Source organism: Salvelinus alpinus, chromosome 31 (genome assembly GCF_045679555.1).
Source record: "Salvelinus alpinus chromosome 31, SLU_Salpinus.1, whole genome shotgun sequence".
Classification (NCBI taxonomy): Eukaryota; Metazoa; Chordata; class Actinopteri; order Salmoniformes; family Salmonidae; genus Salvelinus; species Salvelinus alpinus.
Window position 1 is genome coordinate 9,122,510 of NC_092116.1, and position 12,255 is coordinate 9,134,764.

General features: G+C 43.5%; 1 protein-coding gene across 1 annotated transcript; it reads right to left on the minus strand.

Annotated features, from left to right (window-relative positions):
• Nucleotides 1-866: 866 nt before the first annotated feature.
• Nucleotides 867-1,822, minus strand: LOC139561022 (gastrula zinc finger protein XlCGF7.1-like). The gene is made up of 2 exons (XM_071377824.1): nt 1,819-1,822; nt 867-1,252 (listed from the first exon to the last, which is right to left on the minus strand). The coding sequence occupies exons 1-2, from the start codon at nt 1,820-1,822 to the stop codon at nt 867-869; spliced, it is 390 nt and encodes a 129-aa protein (XP_071233925.1).
• Nucleotides 1,823-12,255: the final 10,433 nt, after the last annotated feature.

Consider the following 12,255-nt stretch of genomic DNA (forward strand, 5'->3'; position numbering starts at 1 on the left):
TATTACACTGTCATTAAATGACTCAGTATTACAAAACAGCCAATTATCTTGCTACTATGAGAAAGATGTTATTACGATGTAAGTTAATAACTTGTTCTTATGAAATAACAATTCTCGTTATAAATGGGAAACATAACGTTGTTACAATATAATGTGTGTTCTTAGAACATGGATACACTGTGGTTACTGCAATTCCTGTCCAACGAGGAGCGGTGGAATTTTGTGTCTGCTAAGGTCACTGTGGGACGTGAAGCATTTGTCGCACTGTGTGCAGGAGAACGGCCGCTCACCAGTGTGGATCCGCCGATGTATTGTGAGATCGTAACATCTTCTAAACCTCTTCCCACAATGCTCACAGCTTTTGGGGCGTTCATCCGTGTGTGTTCGTGAGTGTACCAACAAGGCACCTGAAGTACTAAAACTCTTTCCACAAACGGTACATAAGAACGGCTTCTCCCCTCTATGCCACCGGAGGTGACCCATCAGTATTTGATGTTGAATAAATCCCTTCCCACATATAGAACAGACAAAAGGTCGCTCCCCGGTGTGTGTGCGTACATGTGATTGTAAAGTTCCTGCAGACATATGGCCTTTCTCTAGGGCCGGGACAATACCAGTATCGCAATACTCGTTAGTATCGTGCAAGGAAACAAAACACGAAGAGTATTTAACTTCTTTAGGAAAACAACCTCAATGTTGGAAACAAACATCATGATGTCATCCAGAGTCACATTCATTTATTTCCGAAGCTATAGCACACAATATTTTACATATAGCAGGTTTTTAAAGGACCAAAGAGTTTGGTCTGCTTTGTGTTTTCATTTTTGCTATGGAAAAAATATTGCAATACTGGTATTGTCCCAGCCCTACCCTTCTCCAGTGTGAACTCGATGGTGCTGTTTTAGAGCCACCTTTGTTTTGTATCTCTTCTCACACTGGCCACACTGGAAGGGCTTCACCTCAGAGTGAACGGTTTCGTGTCGTCTCAGCTCATATGAACATTTGTGACCCTTCCCACACTGGGAGCAGATGTACTTGTTCTTCCTGGTCTTCTTGGCTGAGGAGCTTTCCGTCTCACTGACAGGCATGACGTTGTTCTCAGCTCCAGCTTCTCCAGAGCCCAGGATCCCACTGTCCTCCTTTGGATGGTTCTTCTTGATGTGCTCCTGAAGGGTGAGCCATCTCCTGTTGGAGAACTGGCACTGTGAGCAGGAAAAGCCCTGGGACTGGGGGGGCTTGGCTTTAGCTTGTCCTGCAGGTAGAAATCACCTGCAGGGTGAAATAAGGGCTGGTAAGTTCAAAGTTCCATTGCAGATTGTTGTCAGTAGTCGATGAGGCGATAATATAAAGATTTGTATTTTATCCATGCTGAAATCTGTTGTGCAATTATAGAATCTGATCTAAATTTATCTAAACTAGTGGAGTTATGGAGTGGAGTAAGAAATTCCTGAAAAGTTAAGTGTTACTTTAAAATACATTTTTACAAAGTTACTTTAAAATAAGTTTGACTAACAACTAGTGTTGCACGGTATACCGAAACTTTTGTACTTTTTCTGATACTAGAACATGAAAATATTGTTTGGTACTAGAATTTGTTACTTTCGGTACTTCTGTCAAACGTGTCTCACGGATCAAGTCTATCAGCGCAAGGGCCTCCCGAGTGGCGCAGCGGTCAAAGGAACTGCATCGCAGTGCTAGAGGCGTCGCACAATTTTCCCGCCGTCGTCCGGGTTAGGGGAGGATTTGGCCGGCCGGGATGTCCTTGTCTCATCAAGCACTAGCGACTACATGTGGCGGGCCGGACGCATGCACGCTGACTCATGTCGCCAGTTGTAGTGTTTCCCCCCGACACATTGGTGCGGCGAGCAGTGTGTCAAGAAGCTGTGAGGCTTGGCAAGGTCTTGTTTCGGAGGATGCACGGCTCTCGACCGTCGCCTCTCCCGAGTCCATACGGGAGGTGCAGCGATGAGACAAGACTAACTACCAATTGGGTAGAAAAGGGGTAAAAAGTAAAAAATGTAATAATAATATAAATACAAAAAAGTATATCAGCGCAGACGATGTCCACCTTATCAGGCTGTACAGTAGTTAACACACTTCAATAATGCGACACGACATCAGACATGCAGAAATGTTGAAACTGTTAATTACGGTTCGCAAAACAATATCCACACAGGCTAAAACACTTTATAATGCAAGATGATACCGGTAGCTTCCAGCTTAGTACTTTCCTTGCTAGTTTACAGCTGAAGCCAACATCAATTCACTACCCTTTGTGATAATATGCAAAATGTTGCTGATTTAGAAGCTAAACGCCACCAAAAAACATTATTAATTCACTTGTTCGGTCTCTTTATCACGTCTCTGTCACGTTCCTGACCTATTTTTATGTTATTTTGATTATGTTTAGTTGGTCAGGGCGTGAGTTGGGGTGAGCATTGTATGTTGTGTGTGTTTTGTTTAGTCTATGGGTGTTGTATTGTGTATGGGATAGATAATTGTGAGGTTGTCTAGTTATGTCTATGGCTGCCTAGATTGGGTCTCAATCAGAGACAGCTGTCATTCATTTGTCTCTGATTGGGAGCCATATTTAAGGTAGCCATAGGCAGTAGGCTTTTGTGGGTGGTTGTCTTGTTTAACGTTTGTTGCTTGTCTGTGCACTTGCGTTATTTAGCTTCACGATCATTTGTTGTTTTTTGTTTGTTTGTATAGTGTTGTCGTTTCATGTTCATCTTCGTTCATTTATTAAAAGAAGATGGCTTATTTTCCTCATGCTGCGTTTTGGTCCGAATCTCTTCCACACGATCGTGACAGAACTACCCACCACAACAGGATCAAGCAGCGTGAGCGGAACCAACAACAGCGGCAAAGTAAACAGGACTCATGGACATGGGAGGATGTTTTGGAGGGTAAAGGTTGCTACACAAGGGAGGAGATCCTGGCTGGAAGGGATCGCCTCCCATGGGAACAGCTGGAGGCACTGAGGAGAGCAGAGGCTACCGGAGTGAAGAACCGGAGTTATGAGGGGACGCGTCTTGCACGGAAGCCTGAAAAGCCCGTGAGTAACACCCAAAAATTTCTTGGGGGGGGGGGGCTAAAGGGGAGTGTGGCGAAGCCGGGTTGGATACCTGAGCCAACTCCCCGGGCTTGCCGTGGAGTGAGAGAGCGTCGTACTGGTCAGACACCGTGTTATGCGGTAAAGCGCACGGTGTCCCCAGTACGCGTGCTTAGCCCAGTGCGGGCTATTCCACCTTGCCGCACTGGGAGGGCTAGGTTGGGCATCGAGCCGAGTGCCATGAAGCCGGCCCAACGTATCTGGTCTCCAGTACGTCTCCTCGGGCCGGCGTACATGGCACCAGCCTTACAGGTGGTGTCCCCGGTTCGCCTGCATAGCCCAGTGCGGGCTATTCCACCTCGCCGCACTGGCAGGGCTACGGGGACCATTCAACCTGGTAAGGTTGGGGAAGCTCGGTGCTCAAGAGCACGTGTCCTCCTTCACGGTCCGGTATATCCGGCGCCACCTTCCCACCCCAGCTCAGTACCACCAGTGCCTACACCACGCACCAGGCTTCCAGTGCATCTCCAGAGCCCTGTTCCTCCTCCACTCACTCTCCCTATGGTGCGTGTCTCCAGCCCAGTGCCTCCAGTTCCGGCACCACGCACCAAGCCTCCTGTGCGTCTCCAGAGCCCTGTACGCACTGTTCCTTCTCCCCGCACTCGCCCTGAGGTGCGTGCCCTCAGCCCGGTACCTCCAGTTCCGGTACCACGCACCAGGCCTATAGTGCGTCTCAGCCGGCCAGAGTCTGCCGTCTGCCCAGCGGCGCCTGAACTGCCCGTCTGCCCAGCGGCGCCTGAACTGCCCGTCTGCCCAGCGGCGCCTGAACTGCCCGTCTGCCCAGCGGCGCCTGAACTGCCCGTCTGCCCAGCGGCGCCTGAACTGCCCGTCTGCCCAGCGGCGCCTGAACTGCCCGTCTGCCCAGCGGCGCCTGAACTGCCCGTCTGCCCAGCGGCGCCTGAACTGCCCGTCTGCCCAGCGGCGCCTGAACTGCCCGTCTGCCCAGCGGCGCCTGAACCGCCCGTCTGCCCAGCGGCGCCTGAACTGCCCGTCTGCCCAGCGGCGCCTGAACTGCCCGTCTGCCATACGCCGTCTGAACTGTCCGTCTGCCATGAGCCTGCAAAGCCGCCCGTCTGCCATGAGCCTGCAAAGCCGCCCGTCTGCCATGAGCCTACAGAGCCGTCCGCCAGACAGGAGCCGCTAGAGCCGTCCGCCAGACAGGAGCCGCTAGAGCCTTCCGCCAGACCGGATCAGCCAGAGCCTTCCGCCAGACCGGATCAGCCAGAGCCTTCCGCCAGACCGGATCGGCCAGAGCCTTCCGCCAGACCGGATCGGCCAGAGCCTTCCGCCAGACCGGATCGGCCAGAGCCTTCCGCCAGCCATGACCGTCCAGAGCCGTCAGCGAGCCATGACCGTCCAGAGCCGTCAGCGAGCCATGACCGTCCAGAGCCGTCAGCGAGCCATGACCGTCCAGAGCCGTCAGCGAGCCATGACCGTCCAGAGCCGTCAGCGAGCCATGACCGTCCAGAGCCGTCAGCGAGCCATGACCGTCCAGAGCCGTCAGCGAGCCATGACCGTCCAGAGCCGTCAGCCAGCCATGACCGTCCAGAGCCGTCAACCAGCCAAGAGCGTCCAGAGCCAGCCAGCCAGGATCCGCCAGTCATTCTGGTGTTGCCCCTCATTCTGGTGTTGCCCCTCATTCTGGTGTTGCCCCTCATTCTGGTGTTGCCCCTCATTCCGGTGTTGCCCCTCATTCCGGTGCTGCTCCTTATCCTGATGATGCACCTTAATTTAGGTGGGGTTATTTGGAGGGTGGGCATTGTGAGGGGGATAAAGAAGCGGGGATTGATTATGGTGGGGTGGGGACCTCGCCCTCAGCCTGAGCCACCACCGTGGACAGATGCCCACCCAGACCCTCCCCTAGACTTTTGGTGGTGCGTTCGGAGTACGCACCTTGAGGGGGGGGTTATGTCACGTTCCTGACCTATTTTTATGTTATTTTGATTATGTTTAGTTGGTCAGGGCGTGAGTTGGGGTGGGCATTGTATGTTGTGTGTGTTTTGTTTAGTCTATGGGTGTTGTATTGTGTATGGGATAGATAATTGTGAGGTTGTCTAGTTATGTCTATGGCTAGCTTCACGATCATTTGTTGTTTTTTGTTTGTATAGTGTTGTCGTTTCATGTTCATCTTCGTTCATTTATTAAAAGAAGATGGCTTATTTTCCTCATGCTGCGTTTTGGTCCGAATCTCTTCCACACGATCGTGACAGTCTCTCCCAAATATTATCTATTGCCTCAGCAAACTGACTGTGTGTGAATAGGGCTCCGCCTCGTGAATGACATCATTACTGGCTAAAGAGACAGCGCACTTTTATAAAATAAGCTACTTCTATGCAAATGTTGTTGATCAGTACAATAAAATAAGTGCCAAATTGAAGGGAAACAGATTGTTTGTCAAATGGAGCCCTATGAAATCAGCCAAAACAAGCTCAATAACTCAATGCATGCACACACTCCTATTGAATATACATTGAATATTGAATATACATGCTTAAAACTTCTTGTCAATATGGGGGCGCTGTTTTCACTTTGTAAAAATTCGTTCCCAAATTAAACTGCCTCGTACTCAATTCTTGCTCGTACAATATGCATATTACTATTGGATAGAAAACACTCTCTAGTTTCTAAAACCGTTTGAATTATATCTGTGAGTAAAACAGAACTCAAGTTGCAGCTAACTTCCTGTCAGGAAGTGAGAAATCTGAAATCGGGCACTCTGTTCCAGGGTCAGTTTATTAATTTGCATGTAATCTATGAGTCGACATGCACTGCATACGATTTCCCCTAGATGTCAGTAAGCAGTGAGAATTGGAATGGGGTTGCTAGGCAGATCTGAGGCCATATAAAGGCTCTTGGAACGTGGGGTGCACTCTTTTCAACGTTCGTCATGGCGCAAGACAGACCTCAGGATGGCATTCTGAAAAGCTCTCGTTATAGGCCTTAGATATATCCGGCTCTGATTTTATTCGATATAGGTGTTAAAGACATCATAATGTAGTTATTTTAAACCGAGTTATATCAGTTTATATCAGTATATTGCGATTTTCGGATATTTCTTTGTGCTGCGTTATGAAGAGTTGGACACGTCTGGGCCACATAGCTAATGTTTGCTGCTAATTCCTAAGTTGAAGACGACAATCTATAACCGAGCAACGATGATTCTGGACAAAGGACCACTTGCACAAGATTCTGATGGAAGCTCATCAAAAAGTAAGAACTATTTATGATGTTAATTCGTTGTTCTGTTGAAAAATGTTACACTACTATTCCGCCATTAATTTCGGTGCAGTCTCGCTTTAACGCACGCTGTATGTCGTAGTAACGTTAATTTTAAAAATCTAACACAGCGGTTGCATTAAGAACTAATGTATCTTTCATTTGCTGTCCAACCTGTATTTTTTAGTCAAGTTTATGATTAGTTATTGATTAGATTAGGTGCCTCTCCCAAGATTTCTCCCGACATTTTCTTGGCAGCTTGGCTACTATTCTCATTGTATAACCACGATTTGTGCCGCTAAATATGCAAATTTTCGAACAAACAATATATGTATTGTGTAATATGATGTTATAGGACTGTCATCTGATGAAGTTTTGAGAAGGTTAGTGAAAAATTTAATATCTTTGGCTGGTTTATTCGCTATCGCTAACGTGCATGAATCAATGCTGCTGTGTGGTTGGCTATTGTAGTAAGCTAATATAATGCTAAATTGTGTTTTCGCTGTAAAACACTTAAAGAATCTGAAATATTGGCTGAATTCACAAGATCTTTGTCTTTCATTTGCTGTACGCTGTGTATTTTTCATAAATGTTTTATGATGAGTATTTAGGTAATTCACGTTGCTCTCTGTAGTTATTCTAGTTGCTTTGGTGAGAGTTGTGATTGTCGCTGCAATGTAAAACTATGATTTATACCTGAAATATGCACATTTTTCGAACAAAACATATGCTATACAATAAATATGTTATCAGACTGTCATCTGATGAAGTTGTTTCTTGGTTAGTGACTATTTATATCTTTCTTTGGTCGAATTTGTGATAGCTACCTATGCAGGAAAAAAATGGTGGGAAAAAAAAGTTGTGTCTTTTGCTATGGTGGTTAGCTAATAGAAATACATATTGTGTCTTCCCTGTAAAACATTTTAAAAATCAGAAATGATGGCTGGATTCACAAGATGTGTATCTTTCATTTGGTGTCTTGGACTTGTGATTTCATGAACATTTTATTATATGATATCCCTGTGGCTTTAGGCTAGGCTATGCTAGTCAGCTTTTTTTGATGGGGGGGATCCCGGATCCGGGTTTGTGACTCGTTAGTTAAGTATACCACTGCTGTCTGACAAAGCTCCAGAAATGGGTAACACCTGATCTAAGTTCACCTTGAAATGTGTCATTTGACTGCAGCTCCACTATCGCTCACTCTATTCCAGCACGGTCAGGACAGAGGGCTGTGATCAGAGATGACACTGGCACATGAAAGGTGTTCTCAATAAAGTAGAAAAACTCCTTTCACTCCATGATATCCTTGAATCTTGACTCCAACTCTTCCAACACACTCACAAATGCATCATAGCTAAAATGTTGCAGTATGTCTGGGTTGGATGTGGTTAATTTCCCAAAACTCAGAGCAAACTGTCAGGTATGAAGTGTGGTGATTTTTATTTTGAAATGCTGTGACCACACGCATAATTTTGCATGAAGTTTTAGCTTTCCCTTGGAGCTGGAGATTCACCGTGTTCAGGTGGAAGGTGATGTCAGTTAAAAAAGCCAGCTTTAATATCCAATGTGGATCATCCAGATCAGGCTACTCTCTCCCCTTGCTTGCAACAAATTCAGATTTGAGGGAGAGAAATCTTTCAAACTCTGCCATGAGACAGCCGTTTCACCTCATTCTGGAATATCAAGTCGCTGTATTCTGTCTGGTATTCCTCCAGCAACTCGTGGAATTGCAGGTGATTCAGTGCCCTCGCAATAAATATTACACCACGCGCACGGATATGTCAGTAATCAGTTGCTTACCGATGTCCTCGCCGATGTCTTGTTATGGTCAAGTCTGAGAGTTGCAGTCCCGTAATTTGCTTTAAAATAGCTTCCTTGTTTGTGAAAACCGCATACAATATTTCGGCTGAGGCCAAAAAAACATTAATTGACAATATCTGCGTCTGTGAAGGCCTTGTTTCTCGCAAGTATCCAAGCAATCTCACATGTTGCCACTGTTGTTTTCTCTGCAACCATGCTAGATCTGTCCATTTTTGTTGTTGTCCTTTGAGTTGCGCTATTTTGTCGTTTCTGAGGTTGCTTTGTGGCGGATATGTTTTGCCAAAGTGGGCATGGAAATGTCGCTCTAAATTTGCTCGTTTGACTGCCTTCAGGCAAATAAAACAAAGTGAGCTAGTACCATTTACGCAGTTCAAAAAAATACTTGTCTGTCCATTTATTTTGGAACTTCGTGTTCTTCTTGAATCGACCGTATCCTTCTCTTAGCCACCGGAGCCACATCAGCTATGTTAGCTAGCTACAGTTCCCCGCTGCCATATTCCTGCTTTTCCTGGTTCTCCGGTGTTTGTTCGTTCATAGCTGTATTTTCCTGGTTGTCCGGTGTTTGTTCGTTCATAGCTGTCACGTTGTTCTCCAGCTCTTCCCCCTCATTTTCATTGTCAATAGATTAACGTTTCTCTTCTTTTTTTTCAATGAATCGATCCATGTCGACCAGGCTGCAAAATTGTAGAAGCAAACTGTTGTGTCGGTTATTGTTGCTGTGCAGTTGCGTTCTATTTCGGCAAACGTTCTATTTCGGCCTTTCTGTTCAGCCAGCTGCGCTATACTGCCATCTATCTGCCGTCCAGAGAAGTGATTCAGGCCTGCATTAAACACAATGAATTTAAATTGTATCACTGTTATGTATTATGAATAGAAAATAGGAAAATCACCATGAGCCCTTCACAGAACAGCGCAAACTGGCCCTAACCAGAATGGAAGGAGGAGTGGGATGCCCCGGTGCACAACTGAACAAGTACATTAGAGTGTCTAGTTTGAGAAACAGACTCTTCACAAGTCCTCAACTGGCAGCTTCATTAAATAGTACCTGCAAAACACCAGTCTCAACATCAACGGTGAAGAGGCGACTCCGGGATTGGACTAGTAACCAAACGGTTGCAAGATCGAATCCCCGAGCTGACAAGATAAAAATCTGTCGTTCTGCTCCTGAACAAGGCAGTTAACCCACTGTTCGTAGGCCATCATTGTAAATAAGAATTTGTTCTTAAAACTGACTTGCCTAGTTAAATAAAGATAAAATAAAAATGTACAACATTAACAAATATTGTATACCACTGTATTTCTGATCAATTTGATGTTATTTTAATGGACACATTTGTTTTGCTTTTCTTTCAAAAACAAGGACATTTCTAAGTGACTCCAAACATTTGAACGGTAGTGTACATTCCACAACATTTATATGTAAGTCTGGTAATGGGGAACTATACACATTCAGAGACACAGGTATGTTGTCCTACCGTCTTTAGCTACATCACAAATTATTACCAAATTCGCAGGATTGTTCGTTAAATATCCACAGACCATTCTAAATGTTTGGAATACTGAAATACTGTAATTTTTCAACCATTTGATGTTAGCGTACTGCAACGTCTCTCTGTGGTAACAAAAGGATTTAACTTTGAGAGGCATGAGAAGGGGATGAGAGGCATGAGAAGAATATGGACTTTGTTCTTGATGTTTTCGATAAAAGGGGTAATATTCTTTCATATGAACAATTTATAACATTGAATGAGTTTCCAATACTTTTCAGATAGTTTATTTCTGTGATCAAAGCCTTACTACACTAATGAAAACTATTAGCTTTGGTGATGATCACAGAGCTTACCCAGAACTCAGTTTGGAAGGTGTGGGCTTACTTGAGAAATCTTGATGTAACAAACACGTAACCCACATTTTCCATTCATGGAACCAACCTACCCGTAGCACCCTGTATTATCGGCATATTCAACAGCGTTTAAGAAATATATTACCTTCAACAGTGTTATCTTGTGATCAAGTCATAAATGTTTTGTGATTGTTGGTGTCGAAAAATGTTACCTAACGGGTTAGCAATTAGCATGTTTGACATTTCAGTGGAAATACTACTACAGCTTTTTGATAAGCTTTAGCAAAAAAATACGTCCCGTAATATCGGCATACAGTCCCCAGTTATTGGCCACCTTACTATTTTGTTCAATTACAAGATATATCCATTGAATTTTGTTAAAAAAAGAGAGACCAACCTCGAATCCGAAGTGTTTACTAGATAGTTGCCTTCCAGTAAAAAAAAAAGACTTTCAACTTTTCATTGTGTAGCCCGGTGCGCCCGCCTGTAGACTCTTTAAAAAGGTGTGTTGTAACCAAATAATGTCTCATTATTTGTTTTACAGATTAATCCTATGTTTTGAGGAAGTAGTTAACAGTTTAATACTAACATATAAATTAGTATAATTAAGGTAGAAGGTTGGGTATTAAATTGTGTGGTCTGTCGCGCAGTCGAATTTTACAATATAATTACAGCGTGTCCCACAAAATGTGTGTGTATATACATTTTTTAAACTCTCAAAACCTAACTTAATTGACATAAACTGCAATTAAAATCGGTGGGCAGCTAGCTAGAATGTTGTCTTTAGTCGCAAAACGTACCGTTACTTTCCAGGCCATTTAAATGTTGAACTCAAGGTGATTTAATCCTCCAACCGCTAGAGTGTTCGAAGTTAGGGGGTGTCGGATGTTGGGGGGGATATTAGCTACGCCTAGAGGAAAATGTTTCTGGAACATGCTTATTCCTGACATTGTCTGGAAAAAAGGTTGGTTGATGCCTTACAAATATTGTATACCAAACATACTTAAGGAAGTGCACCTTAAGATTCTACATAAGATATATCCATGTAATTCTATGTTATCCAAATTTGTTGATATTGATTATATCTGCGTTTTCTGTGAAAAAGGTAAATCTGATTCCCTTGCTCTATGAATGTAAATCTGTGAATGATTTTTTTGAAAAATCTTGTAGAATACTTATTTACCTTTTTTTGAACACTACCCATGTTTTTGACATGAAGGATATGATATGTTACAATTGCAATGATAAGACTATTCAAATGATTGTGAATTTCTTTATTCTTGTTGCCAAAATCTTTATACACAAACAAAAGTTCCAGAATTCTATACCAAAATTACAAATATTTTTGATTGAATTTAATAATATTGTTAAGACATTATCCATAGTGATTTTGTTGTTGTTGAGTGAATACAATTGCACTAGAATTGTCTTTTTTTATTAATTAATAAAAAATAAAAAATAATATAGATTTTTTTATGTTTTAATCACTACTGGTCAAAAGTTTTACAACACCTACTCATTCAAGGGTTTTTATTTGTATAATTTTCTACATTGTAGAATAATGGTGAAGACCTCAAAACTATGAAATAACACATGGTATCATGTGGGGGAAATCAGTAAGCAAGTAATATCAGACTTTCTCCATATCATTGATCATCAGCCCACCTGAAAGGTGGTATGCATACATTCTTAAAAGTAGGTAAATTGTCATAGCAATTAATGTAGTATCCTCACCATTATCCCTTTTCTACATATGTCTTTCAGTAAGCAGGAAATCAGGTTTGTGAATTATACCCACACCAATAAAAAGGCTGATTTTAACTTACTGTATTTGCTGATGTAACTGGATGAAGTTCATGATGATCTGCTCAGATGCCATACTGTGTCCTTCTGCAGGCACATCCTTCTCCACAAACACACACATACACAATATCAGCATTGACTGTAGCTTAACTGGGTATTGTTGTATTTAATGTGTAAGACCTAGCTATGCAAAGGGCCAGATGGGTAACTACTACTAGCTATCATGAGGGACTAACTTATTTCCACGAGCTAGCATGACTATAGCCAGTAGCCAGGTAGAGCTTGCCAGCCTGCTTGCTAGTCAGCAGTAATGTTAGCTGGCTAATGCTAGCTAGCCAGGTAGTGGAAGCCAACTTTGTTCAGTTTTTGTTAAGTTCGTTCTATTGGCATGGTAACTTCATGATAAGTTAAGCATCTTGGCTAACAATACTATTTTTATCTTCCTGTAACAAATGTC